Source organism: Lepidochelys kempii, chromosome 1 (genome assembly GCF_965140285.1).
Source record: "Lepidochelys kempii isolate rLepKem1 chromosome 1, rLepKem1.hap1, whole genome shotgun sequence".
In the NCBI taxonomy this organism is placed as follows: Eukaryota; Metazoa; Chordata; order Testudines; family Cheloniidae; genus Lepidochelys; species Lepidochelys kempii.
This window is the reverse complement of record NC_136380.1, coordinates 126,472,164-126,500,059: the sequence shown is the minus strand read 5'-3', so window position 1 is coordinate 126,500,059 and position 27,896 is coordinate 126,472,164. Positions and strand designations below refer to the sequence as shown.

Genomic DNA, 27,896 nt, shown 5'->3' with positions numbered 1-27,896 from the left:
CTGTCTGTCTGCGCAGACACACAGGGAGAACACACGCACACAACCGAACATCTAACTGCACTGGTGACCCACATGTACACGGTAATAACTAAACACATGCATGCAGCTGAACATCTAACCACAGCAGTAAAGCTGAATATGTTACAGTACAATAAATAGTAATCTCAAATCACCACATGGCTAGCCTAATACTCCTGTGTCATTGGCACAAATTGTTGTTTTATGGGTAACAAACCAAGAGAGAGAAGAAAGAGCATATACTTTAGAGAGTATAGTTGAACCCCCCTCTCCATGTTTGTCAGTCTACATTTTTTAAAATAGCATGCAGTTTGAATAGCTCTTCTAAAGTCAGCCTGCAAAAAAGGGAGGTTGCGTTTTTTTCTCTTGTCTTCTTTTGATGTATAAAAAACATCTGAAAGTTTTGCTTTAAAAATGAAATGAATAAATAAATTAAAGTTTGATAGGGTGAGTGGGAAGGGGGGAGCAGAGTTATTAATTTTTCACATAAGACATCCAGGCCTCGTCTGCCCTGTTATATTCTAGACAAGAGAACTAATGAAGTGGTGACATCAAAAAAGTCAAGAGAGCAAGAGTTGAACAACTGAAAGGGGAAGCAATTTTTAATCGGACTGTCTAAAACACATGGGAGGATTTTGGCTCTTTTGTGTTTGAATGTTTATTAATTTTGTTGACACCTATTTAATTACTGATTAACATTGGCTAAAAGATATTTTTGTTAAAGATTCAACACCTTCAATTAAGGTGTGATATTTCACAATAAATGTGCTCTGAAACATTCAACAGATACCCCAGCAAAACAAGGGAAGACCATACTTGACATTCTTGATATTTGGAAGGTGAAAAACCAAGAACTTGAAAAAAATAAGCTGAAAGAAAAGAAAGAAGGGGAAAAACCTAAACAAATACTTTGCCTCAGTTTTGAATGAGTCTAATGAAGAACTTTGAGGTAGTGGTAGTGTGACTAGGGTAACAAGGATATTGAGGTAGAAATTACCACAGGCGAGGTAGAAGTTAAGCTCAAGCAGCTGAAAGGGACTAAATCAGGGGGCCCGGATAATCTCATGCAATAATATTAGAGGAACTAGCACACGAAATTGCAAGTCCAGTAGCAAGGAATCTGTAAACTCACGGGTCATATCTTATGACAAGAGAATTGCTAATCTAGTTCCTAATTTTAAGAAAAGGAAAAAAAGTGATCCAGGAAACTACAGGCCTGTTAGTTTGATCTCAATTGTGTGCGAAGTCTTGGAACAAATTTTGAAAGAGAAAGTAGTTCAGGACATAAAGGTGAATAGTGAGTGGGATAAAATACAACATTGTTTTACAAAAGGTGGATCTTGCCAGACCCAACCTGATCTCCTTCTTTGAGAAGATAACTGATCCTTTTTAGACAAAGGATAAACAGATCTAATCTACCTAGATTTCAGTAAGGCATTTGATACAGTTTCACATGGGAAATTATTAGTTATATTGGAGAAGATGGGGATTAATATGGGAACTGAAAGGTGGATAAGGAACTGGTTAAAGGGGAGACCACAATGGGTCACACTGAAAAGTGACCTGTGAGGCTGGAGGGAGGTTACTAGTGGAGTTCCTCAGGCACTGGTCTTGGGACCAATCTTATTTAACATTTTTATTACTGACCTTGGCACAAAAAGTGGGAGTGTGCTTAAAAAATAATTGCAGAATGACACAAAGTTGAGAGGTATTGCCAATACGGAGTAGGATTGGAATATTATAACAAGAAGATCTGGATGACCTTGTAAACTGGAGTAATAGAAATGGGAGGAAATTCAATAGTGTAAAGTGCAAGGTCATGCATTTGGGGACTAACAACAAGATTTTTTGCTTTAAGCGGGGGATTTATCAGTTGGAAGCTACAGAAGAGGAGAAAGACCTGGGTATATTTGGTTGATCATAGTATGACTATGAGCAGGCAATATAATGTGGCTGAGAAAAAGGCTAATGCAGTCCTAGGATGCATCAGGTGAGGTATTTCCACTAAAGACAGGGAAGTATTATACAAGGCACTGGTGAGACCTCATCTGGAATAGTGTGTGCATTGCTGGTCTCCCATGTGTAAGAGAGAGGAATTCAAACTGGAACAGGTGCAGAGAAGGGCTACTAGGATGACCGAGGAATGGAAAACCTACCTTATGAGAGGAGACTCAAAGAGCTTGGCTTGTTTAGCCTAACCAATAAAGGCTGAGGGGAGGTATGATTGCTCTCTATAAATACATCAGAGGGATAAATATCAGGGAGGGAGAGGAGTTATTTAAGTTAAGTGCGTATGTTAACACAAAAACAAATGGATATAAACTGGCCATCAACAAGTTTAGGTTTGAAATTAGGTGAAGGTTTCTCACTATCAGAGCAGAGGAGTGAAGTTCTGGAACAGCCTTCCAAGGGGAGCAGGGGGGGCAAAAAACCTAACTGACTTCAAGACTAAGCTTGATAAGTTTATGGAGGGGATGGTATGAGGGGACTTCCTACAATGGCATGTGGCCCATCGGTGACTGCCAGTAGCAAAAATCACCAATGATGGGTGATGGGACACGAGATGGGGAGGGCTCTGAGTTACTACAGAGAATTCGTTTCCAGGTATCTGCCTGGTGGGTCTTGCCCACATGCTCAGGGCCTAACTGATTGCCATATTTGGGGTTGGGAAGGAATTTCCCCCCAGCTCAGATTGGCAGAGATCCTGGGATTTTGGGTTTTTTTGCCTTCCTCTGCAGCCTCTGGCACGGGTCACTTGCAGGTTTAAACTAGGGTAAATGATGGATTCTCTGTAACTTGAAGTCTTTAAACCATGATTTGGGGACTTCAGTAACTCAGCCAAAGGTCATGAGTCTATTATAGGAGTGGGTGGGTGAGGTTCTGTGTGCTGCAATGTGCAGGAAGTCAGACTAGATGATCATGATCAGGGCCGTCCTTACCCATATGCAAAGTACGCAGCTGCATAGGGCACCAGGAAGTTTGGGGTACCAAATTTCCTGGTCCTCTGTGCAGCTGCGTGCTGCTCCAGCCCCTGCCTCTCCCCACCCCTACTTTGCCCCTTCCCGCCCCTGAGGAATGCAGGAGGGCTGGGCCTGCACTCATGGATGGCAGAAAGTGCAGCAGCCCGGCCCCAGCCATGCTGCCAGTGAGTGCTGGGGAGTGGTTCCCCCTGTCCCCCAAGCCACTGTAAACTGACTTCACGGGGTGTTTTTTTCTCTGTTTCTTTCCAGTGGAGTTTTTACACTGTGATTTGGCTTCAATGAAGTCCATACGGCAATTTGTGCAACAGTTTAGAGCAAAGAATTGTCCACTCCACGTCCTGGTGAATAATGGTGAGTTTTCTTTCACCTTCTCACATGCTTACTGTAAGATTTGGACACATTGGGTTCTTTACAATGCTTCACGTTTCAGATGCTTTATTTGAACCAAACAACAAGATAGCAATATGACTGAATTACTGCTTACGGCCTTGTCAGCACTTCAGTACATTTTAAGAGGCATCCTCAGTTTGCCAGCCTCTTTGATTGTATTGCAAGTGTCATGATACTCGTGTTTTTTTTTAATTAAAGCCCCAGCTCCTGGAGTCACGGAATTACAAGAGAATTCCAGCATTCATTTTTTAAAAGTTTCTAGCCCTCATGGTTGTTGAGGAAAAACTGGAAAATGTGACCCTAAACTTTCAAAAATCCAAAGGCAGATAAAAAACCCAACTTTTTTTTTACCTTTTTTCTTTTTTAAATCTCAAGATTTTGGGGTACTGACTCTTGATGTTTTTGAACATTAGGATTGGCAGTTCTAGCTATCTAATTTTTTTTTTATAACCATGGTATCTTCAGGATCCAGCCCAGAGAGATATTTTTTTTCTCCTGGCATTTTTGTTTTAAAAGCCTCCTCTGTACTAAACACTCTACTATGAGGGAAACTTTTTGTATATTCATTTAACAGGAAGCAAATCATCAACAAACCCATGCCCCACCCCACTCACTTGGGGCTGTTGTCTAAGCCCTTCAGCGCTCACACGCTGTTTTTTTCTTTCCCTCCAATTCTGTGCATGAACCGTCTCTCAATGAAGACACAAGGGAGAAATCCAAAAGGACTGATACTGTTTTCTCCACTCATGTAACTGTCCTGCCCTGCTGAGGGCAAAACAAACTAATAATTTCACTTGCATTACATTAGATGATTTGCTACATGCACTTATGTACTATAGGAGCTCTTGATAGTAGCTCAAACTGTAGCTCATGCACTATTAAATGAAAATATAGAGTTTTATTCTATGGAGTTAATGGAAATGTCTGCCAAATCTTAACTCCTCTTTTCTGCAAGTGTCCATAGAGACAACCCTCTCCCCCTGCTGGGCATCTACACAAACAAAATTTTGACTGCAATGGATGGGATTCTTAAGATGGAATGGATCTTGGTGTCCTTTTAAGAGAAAAAAAAAACTTCTGGATTTCATAGATTCATAGAGTTGTAGGCCAGAAGGGGCCATTAGATCATCTATTCAGACCTCTTGACTAAAAGGCTAGCTTCCACTGCAGCTGCAGCCTGTACAGTAAAAATGAACACCCATACTGTAACTGTACATTCTTGCTCATACGAGCAGATAAAAAGCATTATAGGCCCAATTTTTCAAATGTAGATACCTAAAGTTAAGCATCTAAGTAATTATTTAGGCATCAGAATAAAAATGGCGTGCTTTTCAGGGTGTCCAGCTCCCCTTGACTTCAGTGGGATTTGTGGATGCTCAGAAATTCTGAATATCATGCCACTTTTACTCAGATGCTTAAATAATACACCTAAATTTGAACATTTGGGCCATAAACTATGTAATTATTCAACTGATCTGTGGCATATTAATATCTAGCTCTTCAATAGTGTTTTTCATCGGTAGATTTCAAAGCTCTTTACCAAGGAGGTCAGGATTATTATCTCCTTTTTGTAGGTGGGGAAACTGGGTCACAAGGAAGAGAAATGACTTGCCCCATGTTACCCAAATAACTGCAGTGACGCTGGGACTAGAACCCAGATTGCCACAGTCATAGTCCAAAGCACAACCACTAGGCCACATTGATATCTGAGACAAGGTTGACAAAGGAACAATGATGGTAGGGAGAGAAGTAAGAAATAAGTGCTTGATCTTGCAAATACTACTGAGCATATTGCTCATAACTTTATGTAGTTCCATTAATGCCTTGATTTGTCCCATTGAGTTATGGGTCAACCGAAGTACTAAACACTACACTTGGTAATATAATTGTGTTTGAAGGATCAGACCCTAAAAGAGTGGCTTTGGGAAGATGATAGCAAGCATCTGATTTTCAATGCTACATTTTTGCTGTTTTTCATGTTACATTTTTAAGAACATAAGAACGGCCATACTGGGTCAGACCAAAGGTCCATCAAGCCCAGTATCCTGTCCTCTGACAGTGGTCAATGGCAGGTGCCCCAAAGGGAATGAATAGACAGGTTATCATCAAGTGATCCATGCCCTATCACCCAATCCAACTTCTGGCAAACAGAGGCTAGGGACACCATTCCTGCCCATCCTGGCTAATAGCCACTAATGGACCTATCTTCTGCGAATCTTTCTAGCTCCCTTTTGAACCCCAAAAGGGGTTTTTTGCTGTATCACTACACGGGAAACAAGGAGCCTGACTATTACAGCAAAATTCATCATCTTAAAAATGTTATTTTTTGATGGACTTAATAAAAAACGGGATACGACACCAAAGCCTCTAAGTCCAAAATATAAATTTTAAAGAGGCTTGACGTACAGTGCCCTGAACTAGTTTACATTTTCATGACCCCCAAGAAAGGCATTTTATTTAATTCATGCTCAGTTACTGTTGCCCAGATAAATTAGCTCTTTAAGAAAATCCTTTCAGAAGCTGTAATGAAATGAATGGCTTAACTTTGCCTTTTACTAAGGCCATAACAGAATCACAGGAATAATCATCTCCAGAGCCCCTGTAAAGGCTCCCTTCTAATAATTAGGTTAGCCTCTGACAATCACATGGTGAATCACCAGGCTTTCCGCTTCTGAGGGCTTGTTTCCTATTCTGTTCAACATCTGTTTTAGCTCCTGTAAATAATCTGGCATTTGGCTGGCATTAAAAGGGAAAGTCAGTAGGTTCCAACACAGTGAGCATCTGATCCTTTGACAGCAAGAGAGAGGCTCCCAGTGACCTTGGATTAGTGCGGAGTGCATAATTATGCCCATAGAGCCATTGATGTTAATTGATATTTATTTTCCTTTTTAATTTTGCATTCCAGTGTCTTCACTGAAAATCCATTCAGTGTGATTTATACTGTATTTAGGGAACATGATTCATTCACAGATTTTAAGGCAACAAGGGACCAATATGTTCCTAGTCTCTGACCTCCCTCCACGCTCGGACGTTATTGTTCTTCTGCCTCCCATGTTCAGTCACAAAAATACCAGTCACTAGAAAAAAGGCAATGCCTGCTGTAATTCTGCTTTGGACTGGTTCTGACTGGATTACAAAGATGTGTGTTTGCATGTTTTTTGTTAAAATATTTGATTGTCAAAACACAAACATTTTACAGTTTTAGGCAGTTTGGGGGGAATTAATTTTCTCCAGGGAAACTTTGTTAATGTGCAGATCTAAAATAACCCATTGTGAATCATAGTTGGGGATTGGTCCTGCTTTGAGCTGGACTTTGCTTTAGACTAGATGACCTCCTGAGGTCCCTTCCAACCTTGATATTCTATGATTCTATGAAAATGGGAAATGAGCTCAAAAATATTTTTATATTTAATGCAAAATAAGTTACTTCAGAGTATTACTTAGTTTATTTATTTCCATTCTCACAAGGTCTTAAAGTTATTTTAGTTGCTTGAAATGAAATATTTAACATTTAAAATATAGATATAGTTTCATTTATTATATATTATTCATATTTACATGATGTAAATGTATGATTATGCAATACGTTTATGCTGGGTTTGTGTGTATATCTATCTATACACACACACACTTTAACTTTTATTTAAAGTAAATAATTTATTGGGCCAGAGAGACAGTGAAAATGACTCTATAGCTGAGTGGTAAAGGCACTCCCCTGAGAGATGGGAGAGTTGTATTCAAGTCCCTGAATATTTACATATTTTATACAAAATGTAACAGCTTCAGAGTGACCCACCACAGAAGTCACTGGTTAGGGGATTCATCTGGAAGGGAGAAGACTTTGGTTCAAGTCTCAGCTTTGCATCATGCAGGGGGGGGAATTGAACCTGGATCTCTCACTTCCTGGGTGAGTCCTTTAACTACTGAGCTTTGGGGTATGGGGCGGGAAGGAAAGCAGCTCTTTCTTTTCTTTTCTTTTCTTTTCTTTTCTTTTTAAACAAGAAAGGGCTGACCTGGCTTGGCTGTCTAACTCCAGGAGAGCAGAGGGAGGTACCTCCTTATGGCCTTTGAGAGGGTGGGGCTTAGACTATACCTCTTTCCTTGGCATTTCCTCTTGGCTAGTTTAGGCGGATCTTTGTTCAACATGCTGGCTTCTGTGAACCAAGGACAGAGCCACCGGTGGGCCCTGGCCCACCCAATTAGCACCCAAGCAGCCCACACAAATCTGAAAAAAAATGTCAAAGTTGAGCCAGGCCACTGAGCAGTCTTTTAATGCAGCTGCCTCAAACTGCTCCACTTAGCTCCACTTCCCCATCAACATAGGCTCCGACTCTGCACCCCTCCACCCCTGCTCCAGTTACTGCCTTCCTGTTGGCTGATTGTTTCTTAGTTCCCAAACAACCAGGTTTTGGCCAACCCCTCCCCCAGCAGTGGGCAGGAGCGGGGCACACCCTTCACTATGGGGAGAAAGCAACTGTGTGGCATGGGATGGAGTTGGCGTCTTTGTCAATGGAGAACGAAGTGGAGCTGGGGTCTGGGAGCATGCACTGGGTCACAACGCTGCTCATTGGCCCAACCACCTCTCCATCACTCACACGGGGTGGGGCTCCACTGTATGCCACCTGGCTCTGGTTATTGTCTTCCCATTGGCTCACACAGCCAATTTGATTATAGCCAATCACCCTTCCCCCTCCCCCCCCAACACACACCCTGTTCATGGGCAGGCTGGGATGTATCACTTCCAATCAGGAGGCAGTAACTAGAGCTGGGTGGTGTACTGGTGGAGCTCCTTCCAGGCAGATGGGCCAAATTTAAATGGCAATGAGATGTGGTACATGGGGTCCTGCTGCTCCCCCATGGACGTAGGATCTGCCATGTCAGTTGGAGCCTGGGATTGGGAGAAGGAGCCCATTCCCCATGTCACAATACTACCCAGATTTGGCTTGGCCACCCCCATCATGTCAGTAGGGAAGGGGCTTTGCTGTTATGCCACCCAGCCCTGGTTGTTGCCTCCCCATTGGCAGCGGTCTGCCCCGACATGGTCTCAGCCGGGTGGGTGGGGCTGACCACAGCCAGATATGCAACAATATATAATATAATAATATACAATATCAATGGTTTGCTGTGATGTTAGACCGTCGGTCATTGCAAGTCCACCAGAAGTTGAGGCCACCTATGTTTCCACTCCTAACTATGTCACTGCTGTGAATCCCATTCTTAGGCACCTGACTCTCCCCATGCATTGTGCGCGTGTAACCTGGGCTATGGATTCCATTGGCTTCAGAGCACCTACAGTTGTGTTGCAACGTTGAGCCTACATCTCTTTTCTGGATCTAGCCAAGTCACTTAGGTACTTTAGAAATGTTATCTGCCATTTAGAACTCATCCCATTGCATGGATCTTATCCAAATTTGATTTATTATTCCAAATCTGGGAGTTTCAAATGAGCCTAAGGGAATTAGGTACCCAAATCCCATTGAAATTCAGTAGGATTTGACCAATTAACTCCCTTAGGCTCTTTTGGAAATCTCATGCCAAAAGTATAACGATTCCAAAGCAAAAGGGGATGAGGTAAGGGCAGTGAGACAATCTCATCTATCTCCTTGCTATAGTTGATTTAAATGAGAACCTGAATGCTATCATAACATAATTTGGGGGTTTAATTTAAGGGGGAAAGAGTCGGTTGAAAACACGTGTGAGTTCATTTGGCAAACAAAGGTCAGCCCTTTCATTGCTAGGCTTTTTACTCTGCTTCCCAGGCCCCTCTTTGCTAATCCATGCCGCTCATGCTCAGCCCGTTGCTTTTCAAAGTGAATCAAAAGGAAAGCATTTTTTTTTTAAAACGCAAATGGCGCATTGCTTAAACAATTTCAGTTTCTAAAAATTATTTGGGTTGGCATATGACACATGAGCTAATGTGGTTTTTTCCCCCTACACTTCCTTTAACATAGAAAAACATCATGTAGCTCAAATAGCCTGTCTACAAAGTCATTAAAAGGAGGATTTCAGATTTTTTTAAAACTCTAATAAAATATTAACTAACTAACGGTGCATAATAAGTGCAATTGATCAGCTAGTCTTACAATTCAGTCTTGGGTATCAACACCACATTCTTGTCAGGCTGTATGCTCTTCTTGGGCCTGGGACTGTGTCTTTGTATGTTTGAAAACCATGCAGCATGTTATAGGCACTACCACAATATAAATGTTAAATTAATAGTAATTGCATGTAGAAGAGGCATGTATTAAAAAACCTTAGGAGCTGGCAGTGACATGGTGTGTAAATCTCTAGAGCTGTAAGTTGATGGTATTATTTCCCACTTACGAGATTTTTTTTTCCATACCAAATTGACAGTTGTTTTCCTTGTATGCTGAAAATGCTTTTCAATATATTTTAAATACACTTGTTTGTTTATTTTATTCTTTTGCTATGGTGAATGATTCCACTCATCAGTAAACTGAACAAAGCCATTACAACATCCTTAGGGAAAACAGAGCATCCACACATACCACCAAAGGTGATTAGAATACAAATTGCCAGACTTGAGGACAATGAAATACCGTTTGAGAGTACCTGAGTGTCTTTTTGGCACTGGGTTGGGGAGGGAGGGAAATCTATAAGACCTTGAATACATTTCTTTGTAGCACTGAAGTTGAGAGATTTTAATATATTAGCCCATTTTAGGCAGATCACAAAGCTAATGAATTTCAGGCTGAACCCTGTCTAAGCCACTTTAAAATCAGACAATAATTCTGAACTATTGACTGGTTCAGAAATTCATGATTGCACATTTTGTAGGTGAGTGCAGAAATTTATTCTTATTATAGTATGCAACCCTCTCTAAACATGCTGGTTTGTGGGGTATGGCTGTATGGTACAATCAAAATTATAGAGACAGATATGTGTATGAGTTATGTATGTGTGCTTGTGTGTAATATACCACATATATATGCATACACACTTAGACCCTGATCCTGCAAACACGTATGCATATGAGTAACTTTACATATGTGAGTAGTCCCATGGAAGTCAAAGGGACTAATCACTTATGTAACGTATCAGAGGGGTAGCCGTGTTAGTCTGGATCTGTAAAAGTGGCAAAGAGTCCTGTGGCACCTTATAGACTAACAGACGTATTGGAGCATAAGCTTTCGTGGGTGAATGCCCACTTCGTCAGATGCATCCGACGAAGTGGGCATTCACTCACGAAAGCTTATGCTACAATACATCTGTAAGTCTATAAGGTGCCACAGGACTCTTTGCCGCTTATGTAACATTACTCATATGCTTAAATGGTTCACAGGATCGAACCTTAAGAAGAAAACTGATATTTGATGGGTAGGGTACAAATATATATATAATTTGTATACACCTAAAATTTATTATTAATAGCTAAAGTAAGTTGTAATTTATTATTTATATTATGGTGGCACCAAGCAGCCCAAGTCAAGATCCTGGCCCCATGGTGCGAGGTGCTATACAAATACACAGAGACAGTTTACAGTCTAAATAAACAAGATAGACAGGGTGGGAGAAAGGAAGTATTGTTATCCCCATTTTACAAATGAGAACAAAAACAAAGAAATTGAAGGTGAAATCCTGACCCCATTAAAGTCAGTGAGGAGTTTTACCTTTGACTTCAATGGAACACAGATTTTGCCTACACGACTTGCCCCAGATTATACAAGAAGTCTATGGTTGAACCAGGAATTGAAGCCAGATCTTCTGAATCTTAGTCTAATGCCTTAATCACAAGACCATGCTTCATCTCCTGTGCCCTATATTACCACCTACATTTCCTAAGAGCCAACCATCCCTATTTGCCCTTCATACTGTGATTAATTAGCTGATTTTTTACAGGCATCATGGCAGAGCTGCGTCTAGGGGAGAACTTTGAAGGAGGAGAAGATAGTGGCTTTATGGATTAGCTCAAAGAGGGTCTTCCTGCATTATTGGTAGCACTGAAGGAGGCATAAGGATATTTGTGTGTAACACTAATTTGTTGTATAAATGTGAGATATTCACAGAGAGCCAGATTTTCAGACAAACTCAGCATCTAACAGCTACCATTTAGTCTCCCACATAAGTGGTTGGATTTTCAGACAAACTCAGCTCCTAATGTAGTTATCTAAATTAAGTTGCCAGATTTTCAATAGTGATCAGCATCCAGCAGCTGCATTGTTCAGTGGTTTACTGAGCAGTATTGTTGTCAGCTGAAATAATATCTACATACTTCACCTGATAAACATATCAGAACTCTTCTAAAAGGTCTATATGTTTATTGTAATAACAAGTCAGTTACAGCAGCAACTTGCTCATTCAGGATAGTTCTGGCAGTCAGAGAATCCACATCGCATACACTGAAATTCTGACTTTTGTTTAGCATAGTCTTGTTTTTTCCTAACTAGTTTAAAAGATTTTTCTCATTCCATAATGTCAAACACTCTATGAAACTGTAAATATCTCAGTCTCCACAGGTGGCGAGTTCGCCACCTTTGGTTTCATGTCTTAGCTGCAAATTAATGATGCCAGCTTTATCAATAGAACAATATACAAAGATACAAAACTCAGCAGCAGATGTGCTGTATTGCTCAATCTTAAACGATTGAAGTCTATGGGACTTTGCAATACGCTTCAGTGGGAGCAGGATTGGGTCCATAATTTATTTTTTACCAAACCCTTTCATTTTGTTCCACGTTAAATTATTTTTAGTACAAATCACAAAATAAGAAATTTCACCATCAAGCAGCATTTCTTATTGAAGTAGGATGGTGTGGCTGCCTTATCTGTTTTATGATTGAGGTTGTGAATGCTTATCTTGAATAATAATGCACTGGAGGGAATGTATTTTCAGGAATAAAATGTTTTTCTGCATCCAGACCCAACTAAGAATGCTCTATTTTGTTTTAATGAGAAAAAAAATCCATTATAAAACAATGAATTAAAATTAAATATGAATTTGTAACTTGTTTTTTGTGTTTTCTAGAAAGCCAGGTTGGGTTTTATGTATTTTCACTATACACATAATACATAAATCAACACTCTATTGTGCCCCATGGCAGAATGCAGGTGTGTCAAAAATCTAATCAGCCCTTAAGGAGCTTACTATGTTTATAGGCTTTTCATTTTTGTCAAAAACCTGATGAGTTTCACTTATTGTTTGTTGCATTTGGGCTCTGTCTTTTTTTTTTCCCCCCTGCCTGATAAACCTAAGCCTTGTCTACACTAGAAAGTTGTACCACTTTAAGTATACAGGTACAGTTAATCTTTCTAGTGTGGATGCAGTTATTGTAGGCAGGACTTCTAGCACCGCCTGTTAAGGTTGTCTGACACTTCTCATTTTAAGACCCTGCTTTCAGTTGCTTATAATATTGCCAAACTTCAACTGTTTGGGCTGAAATTTTCCACGTTGTGTGTTTGCCTCAGGGTGGATCTTTTGGAAAATGTGAGCCAAAATTGTTCAGCTGGTTCTGACAATGAGGTGAGGGGAAAATAGTTATTTTGCCCAGGATAAAAAGGTCTAGCAACCTTTAGAAAAAAAACCTCCAGCATCCCCAAGCTTTGGAGCAGGGACTTGAAACTTGGCAGGGGATGTCCTTTGTGTCAGGGATGTGCCTTTTGCCATCTCTATGGAAATCCACCCCAGATTGGCTAAATTATAAGCCTTTGAAAAATGGCAATTCACATATGCTCAGTAGAGACATCTTAAATTTTAGCAGCTAAACTTCCTGAAGATTCAGTTTGCACTGTGCTTGCTCCATCTCCGGGCTAAGCAGGACTTTCCTGCAGTTGAAGCTCTGGTCTGCTGTGGGCTGTGCCAGGTCCAGGTCTGGACACTTGAACTGAGAGCAGAGAGCCTGTCTCTCCTGTGCTTTCAGTGACCCCCATGCAGGCAAAGCAGGGTGGAAGAGAAAGCTGCCTCATTCAAATACAGAGGGAACAAGAGCTAGACCCCTTGAGGGAAGAGAGAGGGAGGAAAGAGATTGGGACAAGGAGTCTGGGTGGGCAGAAACTGGAGTGGGAGTGAGAGAAACTGGGAGTTGAGATGGGAGGAGTCTAGGACTGGCTGGGCAAAGGAGACTGGGACTGAATCAGTGCAGCGGGGGAGGAGAGACAGCCCTGAGGAGCTGGAGTATTGGGGTGGGAGGCTGAGCAAAGAAACAGGGACAAGGAGCTGTAGGAACAATGAGATTGGATGAGGAGCCCAGGAACAGAGATTGGGACTGAAATCCAGTGGGGATGGGGAACATGAGCAGGGGAAGGGAGGGTGACTGGAGGTTAGAGTGGGGGAAATGATACAGATTAGATCAGGAAGGGGAAGGGTTCGAGCTTGAGGTAAAAGGGCAGAAGAGGCTGTGCCCACTAGACAACACTCCTGCTCCAGGCATTGGAATGGAATCAGAGATCCCTAAGACTCATCATTCCTCTGCTGTGAGCAAATATCTCTGAAACCCCATGGCAAAGTGGCCCACCACTCTCTAATACTGGCCCATCTAGAGGATAACAGCCTACTTCTGTTTTCAGTTACACTGTTAGCTCAAGTGACAGAGTTCTATATGGTGGATCTAAATGTTCCAACCTTGCTGATGACCCATGTGGGTGTCAATATGATGCCACACAATGGAATTTTGGTATTTTTAGTTTGCTTTTTTAAAACCTAGGAAATAACACCCAAAAAATTGTTAGGAAATGACAGAATTAAGGTTGCCTGTGCAACACCCTGTAGAAAAAATATGTTTGTGATCATTTAATTAAAGACTGTATCATAATGTATAGGCACAAGTGGGCCAAATTATGATTCCACAGATAACTTTCATTCTGGCTTTTCCCAACTATGGAGTGACTTGACTTTGTAACCTTAATGTTCTTTTAACATAGATTTTGAGTGTAGGATATCAGTATAAAGATGCTTTAGACCAGTATAACTATTCCTGTGCCAGTATAATTAAAGCAGTACAACCCCATAGTGTGGATGCCATTATCCTGGCATAAAGGTGCTTATGCTGGTATTCCTGCACAGAAGGGGGAACAAGCTATACCAGTATAAGATACCTGTTTACCTATAATTGTATCCACAATAGGAATTGTACTGGTATAACTATATTGGAACTATGTAAATTGTAGCAGTGTAGTGAGCATGACCTTGTTGGTAAAAAAAAAAAAAAAAAATCACACCCCTAACAGAAATAGTTACACTGGTATAAAAACTGAGTGTAGATAATGCCTTGTGGAACAGCCTTCTATTCATTGTTCCCCCTGGAATTTCTTTTTTAGAACACACTCTTTCTTTGTAAACCAGAGGAACGCACATCTGGGAATAATATAAAGCCTGTGAAAAATACTTTGAGAGAGAGATTCAGCTCCTCCGCAAAATGAATTGCATGCAAATATGTATAACTGAGCCTTTTCAATGCTTAGCATTTCCTTGTGCTGCCACGGCTGGAGACTTAGGTGCAGGAGCAATGCCCTCTGAGTTGGGTGACATTTTTCTGTCAGAAATTTTTTGATGACAAATGCAAACTGAGCAACACTGAAACAGTTCATGAATTCGTGTCAGTTTTGTTTTAGTCAGGGAGAAAAAAATCTGAAAAAATCAAAATGTTTCATTTTGACATTTTCTAAATTTAAACATTTAAATTTTTCAGTTTGAAACAACTTTTTGTTTCAGAATTTCCTTTTTATTTTTATAACCAAAACAATCAAATGTTTTAAAAGGTTGAGATCAAAATCCAGCATTTAAACTTTGTTCAGTCCTAAATTAAATATTTTACTTTTCAATTTTCAAATAAAAATAATTGTTTTGACTTCAACCAGAAATTATCCCCCCACCCCATCCTTCAGCAAACTGAAACACCTGTTATTTGCACAGCTGTCCTTGGGACTGCTGTTCCCTGAGCCTGTTGAAAACAGGCAGGCAAGGAGGACATGTTGATTACTCCATGGCAGAGATACTTTAAATCTTTTGTGCCATGCTTGATTTATTTAAAGTAAAATTTGAGAAATATACATATCTTTAAAACAAAACAAATTGAAGTAACTTTTTGTAAATAACAGTCTTTCTTTAATAAATCCTTTGTTTTAAAGCTTTTAAAATACATTTACATACAATATTTAATTTCTCATGAAAGCAAAGTAGCAATGTTTGTAATCAACTCTAGTACTGTCCAAGTTCCTACATACAGTTCTGTGAAGGTTCCTTGGTCCTGACCTGCGACATTTATTACGCCAGTCCAGAACTTCTTGCTATGCCATGTGCACTATGGACTAGATGAGATAAAACCAGCCGTTTAATATAAGGCTTTTTTCATTGGCTTGCTCTCCCCTGACCAAGAGAGAGGTTTCTTTAGAAAAAATACAAGGCAATTCACAATGCCATTTCTCATTGGGCAACTGTATATCTCAAAACTTAGCAAAAACTCTCCATTATTCACCATTCATAGAAGATAATCATTATAAATGCCTTCTTATTAAGTGTAGCTAATTAAAACATTTATGTATACAACAATACAACTAAATGCAGTTCAGTAGAATATAACTATCTTTACAAGAAATGGTCTTTCAGAGCAGTTAATGAAGTACAATATGCTTGCTTGTGCTAATTTATTTGTATTTTGCAGAATCTCATGGCAGCATGGCATTTTATGCAGTTCTCAGTATGCATACTGTCAGTCCTCTGCTTGGATACTTCAGTAATAATGGTTAACCAATCGCAAAGCAAAAGCCCTATTAGCAGCTTACTTATTAATTTATTTTCTGTCATGTTTCTACTGGTGATGTCTGTTTAAACAAAGATTTCTGGAGTCAATCCAGCTGAATCAGACAAAATAACATATAAAATAGTTGAATCAAAACAGATTGTGACTGCTAATGGTCTGTATGTTGCCATTTCTTCTTTAAATCCACTTTCAAAGCCACTCTAAAAACACTGGGGAGAATTACTAATCCCAAGGCAATTTGTAATGAAACAAGTCTGAAAGATATTGTTATATGGCTTCCCTATCAGAAGAATACTAATATCCCTCTCAGCTGCAGGTAGTTTGCAGTGAGGATATAAGATGGAAATGCTGCATGTTCTTGGCATCAAATAGTCTTTGAGTTATTGGAAAAATAGAAATAGTTTTTGTTCTTTTATTTCACCCCTTCAGGGCCCATGAGTAAAGCTGATGATGTGTCTGGACAAAAGCAAATCAATAGTGTACCATTTTTAGTACCTGCTGAACGTTAGGTAATTAATAATTTAAAAAAAGAGAGCTTGTTACACTGGTGAGGTTTACCCTGTTGTCAGAAAACCGACCTGGTTCAGTTGTTTGCTGTATTTATATGCTCTGTCTTCCTGTAGATATGGACATTAAAACTGCTCTTCCTCAAACTGCAGGAAAGGTTTTTCACTAACCTTGATGTGAATCTTTTCAAAGCCTTTAGGAGAATGGGGAAAAATATTTGTTGAATACTGAAAAATCTCAGTTTGCCAAATTTGTTCTTGGATTAATATTAGTTAGCAAATTCTTAAAAAAGAGGAGGAGGAGGAAGACGTTCTAGCAGAAATGACTGTGCCTGCTCAAGGACTGAACAAGAATTTCTGCAAAGAGGAAGCTCTTAAGCAGTGACCAAAATAGTTTGATGGAATTTATACTTTAGAAATTACACCCTTGAGTGGGTGTGAGCTCTCTCCCTCCTCACCTGGATCACAGGAATAGGCTCAGATTTGGTGCTCTGCTTCCTGGAGGTGCAGCCCAAACGGTGGAACGCAAAGGCATCTCTGAGTCCCCTTTGCACTCACCAAATTCAGTGCATCTCCAAAGGTCAAAAGTCTCTTTGGGCAGCCCTGGAGCTGCTCTAATAGAGCTGGTTGAAATTTTTCATCCTAAACGTTTTTCAGCAAAAAATGCAAATTCAGCAACGCTGAAATATTTTGTGAACTCCTTTTGGTTTCGCTGAATTGTTTGTGTGGAAAAAAGAAAACCTCTGACAAAGTCGAAATGTTTCATTTTGACATTTTCTAATGAAAGCATTTCCAGTTTTCAGTTCCAACCAGTTTTCATTTAGAAATTTCCTCCAGTTTATTTTAAAAAATTAAAAAATGTTAAATGCTCGGAAGCTAAATGAAAAGTTTCATTTTGCATCAAATATTTTTGACCTTTTGATTTTGCTGAAAATTTCACAAAATGTAGTGTTTTGGGTTGACACAAAACACATTTTTTTTCCCTGAGTTTTCAGAATTGCTGGTGAACTGAAAAATCCATTATTTGCACAGCTCTAGCTCTAAATTATGACAGCCTCCCCGGGCCTGCCTATGGCTTGTGACAGAAGCCAGAATGTCTATAGAAGCAAGCATTATAGCTCTGTCCTCTTCTACCTTAACACCCCCTATGTCTGGGCTGGCAGGGGAGAGCATACAGCTGCCTAGAGCAGCCCACTGTTTAGGGTAGCCAACTTTCTATGTGCACAAAACTGAACACCCTGGTCCCACTCTCTGTCCTGCCCCTCCTCTGTGGCCCCACCCCTGCCATGCCCCTTCTCTGAGGCCCCGCTTCCCACTCACTCCATCCCCCCTCCCTCTGTAGCTCGCTCTCCCCACCCTCACTCACTTGCTCTTTTTTACCAGACTGGTTCAGGGGGTTGGGGTGCGGGAGAGGGTGAGGGCTCCAGCTGAGGGTGTGGGCTTTGGGGTGGGCCAGAAATGAGGAGTTCAGGGTGCAGGAGGGGGCTCTGGGCTGAGGCAGGGGGTTGGGGTGTGTGTGGGGGGGTACGGACTCTGGGCTGGGGGTGTGGGGCTGGGGCTCAGGGATTTCGGGTGCAGGAGAGGGCTCCGGGTTGGGGCTGAGAGGTTCAGGGGGCGGGAAGGGGATCAGGGCTGGGGCCGAGGTCTGGGGGCGCAAGGGGTGTATGAATGCACCGGCTGGGTGTGCAGTCTCTAGGGTGGGGTTGGAGATGAGGGGTTTGGTGTGTAGGAGGGGGTCCGGGCTGGGATTGAGGGGTTCAGAGAGCTGGAGTGGGATCAGAACTAGGGCAGGTGGTTGCGGTGCGGGAGTGGGTGTGGGGTACAGGGGAGTTTGGGTGTAGAAGGGGGTTCCAAGCTAGGGCAGGGAGTTGGGGCATGGGAGGGGGTTAGGAGTGCAGGCTCTGGCTGGCACTTATCTCAAGCAGCATGTCCCCCCTCTGACTCCTACGCAGAGGCACAGCCAGACCAATGGGAGCTGCAGAGCTGGCACTTGGGGTGGGGGCAGTGTAGGAGCCGGAGCGGGGACATGCCACTGCTTCTGGGAGCCGCGCAGAGCCATGGCAGGCAGGGAGCCTGCCTTAGCCCCGCTGCTCTGCTGACCAGACTTTTAATGGCCCTGTCAGTCGTGCTGACCAGAGCTGCCAGGGTCCCTTTTCCACTGGGCGTTCCGGTCAAAAACAGGACCCCTGGCAAACCTACTTATGTCTGTGTCATGAGAATTTTCCCTGGCCCTGTGTATGATTCCTACATGCTGAATGGGGGACAGAATAATCCAGTTCAGTTCAGAAGGAGAGCTTGAGTTTCACATTTACTTTATTTTCGGATGTGCAAGGCCCTCTGTGATCAACCTCATGCCTTCTGATACACTTAAACTGTTGTCAACATTGCTGGAAACAAAAGTTAGCAGGACTGCCACTTCTCTCTCTCTCCTCCAACCCAAGCATGTGTCTGAGCTCCACTGCTCCCATGTGATGGGACTTGCCATTCCTGACACTTTACTGCAGCTGAGACTCAGACTGGGACCCCAGCGTTACCAGGTTGGCCCAAAACTAAGCCTTCCCCAGCTGAGCCAATGGATTCTGCAGGAAGCTTGTCTCAGCTTGAAGTTGCTCTGTAACCTTCCTGCCAGTGCCCAGCCCAAGCGGCTGGACTGGTTTGTGGGGTAGGGAAGGGGGAATCCTCCTTCCTTCTCCAGCTTCAGGGTGACTCCACAGCTGCTCCATGGAGGACACCAGCCCTGAATAACAGTGCTTCAGTGGAGCTGAGGAAATGGTAGAGTACAACAGAAGCCTCGCGGTCTGGATGCCGCAATTATAAAAAATATGAACTGACATGCAGATGAACTGGCCATGGAGTGCTCCTCCCATTTCAGGGGATCTCAGAGACTCATAAAAATATCAGAATGACCTGCCGAACAGGGTCTTCATGGAGCCCAAAGAGATCACTTCTATAGGGTTTCCTTATGCCACCAGCCTGCAAAGTGGGAGGGACTTTGCTGAGGTTCAGCCTACGTCTTCCATATAGTAGCATGTTACATTGCTTCTGAGATACTCACTCCTTCCACTTTTTTCTTCCCCCCTACCCATGCTCTGTCTTCTTTGATTCCTTCCCTCTACTCCCCTTTCCACCTTTCTCTTGCTTCCTCACCTCTGCTTTCCTCTCCCCTACATTTTCCCTTTCTTTCTTTTTTCTTCCACCATCGTTCTACTCCCCTTCCTCCTCCTCTCTCTCTTCCTAACTGTATAAAAGAGCTGTACATAGAAATGGTACAGTTATTTATCTCTGCTCTTACTGAATGCACATGCCCTATTCCAGACCATCACACACCGCCATCTATTTTTCAGTGTATATGCCCATTAAGGAGTAGGAATTACATATGTATTAGAAAAAATTGCTACAGGAGCTTGCCATACAAACAAAAAAAGTACTCCATTCTTTCCAAGCACTCTGTAGCATGACATTGTTTGGCAAGTGGACCCCAAAAAGGAAGCAGTGATATTAAAGCACAGTAGGAGCAAGTCAAATTGGGATGTTCGTATGCCATCATCCGTCTGACTTTTGGTGAAAGGCTTTATAATGGAAATGTGAAGCATCACTGGGAGGAAGCTTATATTCTTCCATGTCAGAGAGCACAGTTAAACTTCCCATCATATGGTACTTAGTGTTTCAGAGAAAAAGCAGAAAACCTTCAAAATTATTAACCACATGAACAATATGCATCTCTGATTCTCTCAATCCAGTTGTGCAGCAATTTTAAAAAAATGAAATGTATTTCATAACTTTTTAATTCATTTTTTTTCTTGTTTTTATACATACCCCTTCCATATCATCCTGATACATGTAGCATTTTCGAAGTTGGGTGCTTCAAGTTATGCTCCTAAATCCATAATTAGACACTTAAATGGAAGCTTTGGCTGATTTTCCAAGGTATTGAACAACCTGTTTCCAGAGAAGTTAATAAGAGCTGCAGCTGCTTGAAAATTAGACCACTGTTATATAGGGGCCTAACTACGGATTTAGGGGCCTAACTACAGATTTAATAGCCTAACTTTAGGCACCCAAGTTTGAAAATTGTATATAGAGATATACACAGTATGTATTTCCCTAATGAGTCCTAATAAAACTGTGTGTGTGTATACACTGTTTTGTTAATACTTATCAGGGTAGATTTATTTCTGCTCCAGTTCCCCCTCCCCGCACATGGAGACAGCTGTGGGGATGGGGGTTTGCCCCTGGGGGAGGGTAGCTTTTTAAACTCCAGCCAGAATTCAATAGAAAAGTTGCCTGGAAGAGCACATCTGCTGATTAGCCTGGCCCTGCTCACTGGTAGGGTGGCAGGGAGCTTTTTGCATTTCTGCATTCCCACTCCAGATGAACTTACCACTGCCAGGGGCCCACAGTGTTGAGAGCTGGTGCAAACCCAAAGGTTAAATTGAACCCATCATTTTCAAAACACCTTACAAAAATTAACTAATTAATCCTTACAGTGCCAGAGGAAGGGAGGGATGATTCTATCCATTTTCTAGATCGGTAAACTGAGGCCTGGAGTTTGTCATTTTTCTCCAGGGGAGTCCATCATTGTCAGTTTTACAGTTCACATGCAATCACCAATCATCCATCATGCTGAAAGTTGTGTTTAAGATGTGTAGCAGGAATCTTGTGTTGCTTTTGTGTCAGGAATCCTCATTCAGTCTCTGAAGTCATCACACTTTTTCTGCACTTTCTTCCTTAGCAGGGGTGATGCTGGTCCCTGAAAGGAAAACAGAGGATGGATTTGAGGAGCACTTTGGGTTGAACTACTTGGGACATTTCCTGTTGACTAACCTTCTCTTGGAAACACTGAAGCAATCAGGAACTTGCACTCACAATGCTAGAGTCATCACCGTCTCATCAGCCACCCATTATGTAGGGAGATTGCATCTTAATGATTTACAAAGCAGGTACAAATATATTTTTTTTCTGTTTGCACTGGACTGCCACAAACTGCATAGATTAAAGTCAGTATAAATTGTCATTCAATGTCAGCTGTGATTTTCGTTAACCAGAGGCTCAAATAATTGCTGATACCATTAACTTTCATAACGCTGTGATAGCTTTTGGCTTGAGCAACCCTTCCAGTCATGGGTAGGAAAGAAAAATAGCATATAAACACATTTATAAATTGAGTCTGTTTTACACTGGGCCTTGAAAATCTTTGGGCGCATTTTGGTTCTTATATAATTGTGATGAATGTGATATAAAAAACATTAGACTGACTCCATAACCAGGACATTCAGGATTCTATGTAACTGGGGCTTTGTAAAATGGCGTATGGATATGTAAAATGGATTCTGGACTCAGGTAATTATCCTACAATCAGATCCACAGGCAGATGCCAGCACAGAGCCCCATTGTAATTCCCCTCCAGTGTAACGCACCACTGTTGTGGTATGCCAGAGCCGTTCTTAGCTTAAAGGGTTTCAGTGCTTCTGGACTACTGAAACTTTGTGATCTGCCAAAGACAGCCACTCCTGCCTGGCTGGCTGGCTTTTAGCTTCTCCCGCACCCACACATTGTCAGCTTCTTCTTCCTTGGCAGCTCCACCAGCTGGCACACAGGTCTTCTCTAATTAGCCAGAAGCACGCTGTATAAGCTTCTCCTCAGAAACCCTGCCAGCTGGCTGCCACTGCACTATGTTGCAGATGGCATTCCTCCTGCTCAAGTACCATAACCTAACCCTCTCCCTGCTTCTCCTGCTTCCCTCCACAGCTAGCATGCTATATCCCTACTATGCCTTTTGTCCACCCTGCCTATTTGCCTTTTCCCTAAGTGTACGCCTACAGCTGCTGCCCAGCTGCTCCGGCTCTGCTCTCTCTCCACTGTCCTCCAGCTACACAGTACTCTCACTCCACACACTGTGCCAGCTTTCCCTGTTCGGCTCTCAGCCTTACTGATCAGCCCCTCTGACTGACTGCAACCATGTTCCCACACCCCAACATACCTGCCATGCCCCTTTGCCCGCCTCCTAGCTTTGTCACCCCCATGTCTTCTGAACTTTCCAAAAATGTTGACTGATTAAGGGGTTAACAGAATCCAAAAGTATATTAATGCCTTTTTTTAAGCTGGGCAAAGGTGCTACATAGCAGCATTTTTCCAAATAACAGACCATGTGACTCTGTTTTTTCTTTTGTGCAAGAAAATACAAACCTTTATGCTAAGTGAAACAGGGCTGCTTGTTTAATTAATTTGAGAGTGAGAGAATTGTGTTTACAAGCTCGATTTACTAACTAGTTCAAATGGCTTTATTCTTGCAGTCAAAGTCAAAGAGTTTCAGCTGGTTTCATACTGAAACTAAGCATTTCACATAATTTCCATACCCAGTCATATCTCAGTCCCTGTGACCCTCAACAAGGACCTTAGCAAACATTTTGAGGCACCTGGTCTGACTTTTCACTTTGGAATGAAACCTAAAGGCAGAAGGCTTGTGTCTTTTATTGCAAATATTTCACATGTGAACACCACATTAAACATGTCAAGACTTTCTATCTGATTTCTGATTTTATTCTAGGCTATCCATTCCATCACAAGTATATTGCATAATCTCCACAGAGCAGTTGTAATTTCATCTCTCACATGTAAAACAAGCAAGGAAATTATCCTTACACTTCACATAAAGTACATATGCATTATCTATGATCTGTATGCACTGGATCAGTGGTTCTCAAAGCTGATCCACCGTTTGTTCAGGGAAAGCCCCTGGCGCGCCGGACCGGTTTGTTTACCTGCCATGTCCTCAGGCCATTGGCCTGGTTTGCCGCTCCAGGCCAATGGGGGCTGCGGGAAGGGAGGCCAGCACATCCCTCGGCCTGCGCCGCTTCCCTGCAGTGCCCATTGGCCTGAAGCAGCAAACCACAGCCAGTGGGAGCCGCGATCGGCTGAACCTGCGGACTCAGCAGATAAACAACCCAGTCCGGCGCCCCAGGGGCTTTCCCTGAACAAGCGGCAGACCGGCTTTGAGAACTACTGGACTGGATGATGCCATTTAATGCAGCTCTGCTATGTCTGTAGATAACAACAGCTTCCTTTATTACAGAGAAACCTTGTACAGTGCCTCTTTAGTTTAGGATGTATTTTACCAGTAGCTCACTGTTATTAACTCTTTTTTCAGGGAGATATACACATAAATGTTTTAATTTAGAAAAGCTGTGGCTTAATATGTATAGGAAAAATCTTGCAGCAAAAGTGCCAGTGAGTTTACTATGCAGTCTTTGTGTTGCACAGGTGTAAATTAGGACAGAATCTGGCTAGTTGTGTGCATTTCTAACCAGTGGGAGTTCTGCCTGAATAGAGAGTTCTGACCTACCATATATACACACCCACCAAAGATTTCAAGAAGTGAATTGCAATTTGAACTCCAGACCTATATCTGTGAAAAGACAGCCCTCTTCCCAGACAGGAGAGGCTCTCCACTTATTTTCTCAGTGCCAGATGAATTGTTTCTCAACCAATGACCCCACTCAAATCAGTGAACCTAGTTGTGTGTGTGTATGTGAGAGAGAGAGAGAGAGAGAGAGAGAGAGAGACTGACTGCTCACCAATGTAAGGGAGTTCAATAACCTGGCCTATGCCAGCATGGAGAACTATTACGGTATCATAAATACACAGAAATTGACTATACCACACAACTTGAGATGCGTTGATTCAAAGTAGGATATAACAACTTCACAGCTATAATAAGTAAATCCCAGAATAACCATTACAGTATTGTTCATTGTGCTAACCTCTAATGATTTCCCCCTATTTCTTTCTTTTAAAAGTGTTTTTAAAATACTAATGTAACAGATTATTGCTACTTTTCTAATGTAATATAACGACCTAAATCCACATAAGCAACAGAATCAAAGTTAAAGGTCATACCACCCTTACCTCACCCTTTCCTGCCTACATGTTGCAGTAACATTCATGGCTCTTGGGAGATTTCACATCACAGGACTCTTAAAGCTCCACAGCACACTACTTTGGACCACTGTCTTGGACTTAACCTGGTGAGGAGTGAGACCCCATAGTGCTTTTAAAGATGCAAATACTTTGTGTTTTTTTTTAAAGTCTGTGTGTGTGTGTGTGTGTGTGTGTGTGTGTATATAAAATATGCCCCAGGGTGGGCAACATCGTTAGTTTTATGATACTGTGTATCTCTCTCCATTTGTTCTGCTGAACTGCCACATTTTCTAAGAGACAATGCCAAAGTCACCCCTTGTTTTTTCAGTTAAGATGACTGCAAAATCTGTGTGACCATTTTTCACATATCTTTTTTGTAATTTTGAGCTGCCTTTGGTTGGTTCTGATTGGTCACGTGGTATTGGTTCCGGTTTTCTGATTGGCTGAACATACCCCATATTATCAGGAGAGTTAGTAGATCACCTCCCTTTGAGTAAATTGCTATGTGTGCTGACTGGTAGAAATATCGATAAAAGCAGGGATAACTGCTTATCATGCACTCATCCATCCAAAGATACTTCCGGGATTTTAAATTGGTGGTGCCCAAACTGATGACCCATTAGTAACACCAGAGGGGAGACCCATCCCTCCATCTGAGACCCCAGAGGGAGAAAGGTAGAAGGCCATCACTACTTCGGTGCACAAACCCCAGGTAGGGAGCTGGCCAAGGAGCTGCCCTGTATTAAATTCTCTGCTCCACCAGACTTCCTCTGTCACCTTTTCCATACTCTGTGGACTCCTTGTTGGATTTTTCTTCTGTTTCTTTCTTTTTTTTAAATGGAACGCTTCACGAATATGAATGTAATTCTGGTGCAGGGGCCATGCTAGTTGGATATAATCTGTTTTATCTACACCTCTGTTCTCTTGCTCCAACGGCCCAAAATTCTGGTTTGAAGTCACAAACCACATCGAATACATTGGCCACAAAACACCAGAAGGAGAAATGATTTTAAAATGGTCTCTTTCCTGTGAATAAAGTTACATAAAATATATACAGTGACCTTTGTTATGTTTCTCTTTCTCGTGTTTGTGCTTCTAGTGCTCTGACTTCTACATGTCTTTCTCCTGTACCTTTCCCCCTCTTATATATCTATTAATTTGCATCTTTTTTCTTTTGATTTCTTTGTTGTATCAATTCCTTTTTCCTCTTTTTTCTCTCTTTTTAATCTGTTTACTTGATTTCTAATTTTACATTTTCATCTTCTTTTCTCTTTTTCTTTTGTATATTTATTTCTGTATCTTGGTCTTTTAGCTTTTGCCTCTCTATTTCCATCCTTGCCTTTGTTTTCCTTCTCTGCTTGTTCTGTTTCTCCTTTCCACTTTCTTCTCCATTTTCACCTCCTCTTTCTCTGTTTGCTTCTCATCCGCTTGCCCTTCCACCCCTCCAACCCCATTCCTCTCTTCTGGATGTTTATTTCCCACTAATAGGGCTTGCTGTCTGGATACACTGTGACAAGACACAGCTTGTTCCACATGGACAAAGCATAGCTTGTTTCATGTGGTCTGTTGGAAAGGAAAACTCACAAGAGCAATGACTGTTCTCACAATGCTTTTGCTGAAGAACATGCTAAAGAACATCAAACATCTTTGTGGTCTTTCAGATCCAGTCCATTTTCAACAGATCTCACATGAGCTCAGGCGAAACCTACTCCATCATCCACATTTTGAAAAATAGCTCTTTAAAGACTAGTGTATTCCATGAATGTATTCTCTGCATGTCAGAAAACAAAGTTGTGCCTGGAGGTGGGTGAGAAACAATTTTCTTGCCCTATGAGAATTTTTGAGATTTTGAATTTTTGCCCATCCCAAATGGGATGAAAAATTGAAATCTAAAAAATAAATAAATAAATAAATAAAATAAATCACAGGCCCATAATATGAAAAAAAAGAAAACACATTAGATTGGGTCAGTCAAAATGTTTCAATGTACATCTACACTTGGAGCTGGAGATGTAATTCCCAGCTTGAGGAGGTATACGCACACTAGCTCTGATCAAGTTAGCACACTAAAAATAGTGTAGCTGTGATGATGTGAGTGGTGAAATGGGCCAGCTGCTCAAGTATGTGCCTCAGATGGGGTTATACTTGGGATGTCTAGCCCCTGACACCACTCTCACTGTGCCAATTTATTCATATCTTAAAATAGTTTGGTTTTAGTTCAGTTAAAATACTGGTGAAGATTTGGTGAAGGTATAGGGGGAGGATAGGACTAACTTCTTATTTTATCCAAACCATCTGCCTCTCAAGTTTTAAATTAAAGTGAGGAATAGCCCCTCATCCCCACAGAAATGGAACCTAAGGTTATATATCTCTGAATAACTGGGACTATTATGTATTTTTAATTGCTCATATAAGACTGGTAGAAAATTTTCTCTGCCAAGCTTGTTGTGTTTTTGACTAAATAAATATTTTTTGTAAAAGGGGTCTGTTTGCAACAACAAAAAATTCAAATTTTCATTGAAAACGCAGATGCCCGAAAAATGAGCTATTTTATCTGAAAATTGTAATATTTTGATTTGGAAATGCTGCCACAATGCCTCATGTGAATTGAAGTTCAGTTCCTTCATGTCGCTATTCTCCTTCATGGGATGGGCTCCCTGGCCACACTGCGTCTCCCATACTGCACCACCACAACTCTTTAAGGGGGTTGACTTTTGTGCAGCATGGGAGACATAATCCAACGTGGGAGCCCAGCCTACAGAAGAGAATGGGAGCTTGAGGCACTGGAACTAAAGTTCCCATGAGGCACTACAGCAGCATTTCCAACTCAAAATATTTTGATGTTCGGATGATCTGTTTTGGTTTTCAGCTGAAATTTTTCAGTTTTCAAATTACCACTGAAAATCAAAATTTTCCACAGATAAAAGCCCCATTTTTGACCAGCTGTATTACATAAGAGCGGCCATACTAAGTCAGACCAAAGGTCCATCTAGCCCAGTATCCTGTCTTCCGACAGCAGCCAATGCCGGGTGCCCCAGAGGGAATGAACAGAACAGGTAATCATCAAGTGATCCATCCCCTGTTGTCCATTCCCAGCTTCTGACAAACAGAGGCTAGGGACACCATTTCTTACCCATCCTGGCTAATAGCCATTGATGGACCTATCCTCCATTAATTTATCTACTTTCTTTTTGAACCCTGTTATAGTCTTGGCCTTCACAACATTCTGTGGCAAGGAGTTCCACAGGTTGACTATGCATTGTGTACTCAAAGATTTTTCCCCATAAAGGAACAAATAATCCTGCCCACCCACCCTGCCTCCAGATAGTGAGATCCCCAAGCACAACAGAATAGGTGCATTTGTACAC

The 27,896-nt window shown here is 41.6% G+C and overlaps 1 protein-coding gene across 2 annotated transcripts in view; it reads left to right on the top strand.

The window, feature by feature from the left end:
- DHRSX (dehydrogenase/reductase X-linked) overlaps window positions 1–27,896 on the top strand; it is a 224,396-nt gene that overhangs the window by 147,099 nt on the left and 49,401 nt on the right. For both annotated transcript variants that reach the window (XM_073354095.2, XM_073354104.2), the window contains 2 exons: window positions 3,249–3,350; window positions 21,344–21,551. In XM_073354095.2, the coding sequence (XP_073210196.1) occupies window positions 3,249–3,350; window positions 21,344–21,551 (310 nt within the window). The remainder of the gene's footprint in view (window positions 1–3,248; window positions 3,351–21,343; window positions 21,552–27,896) is intronic.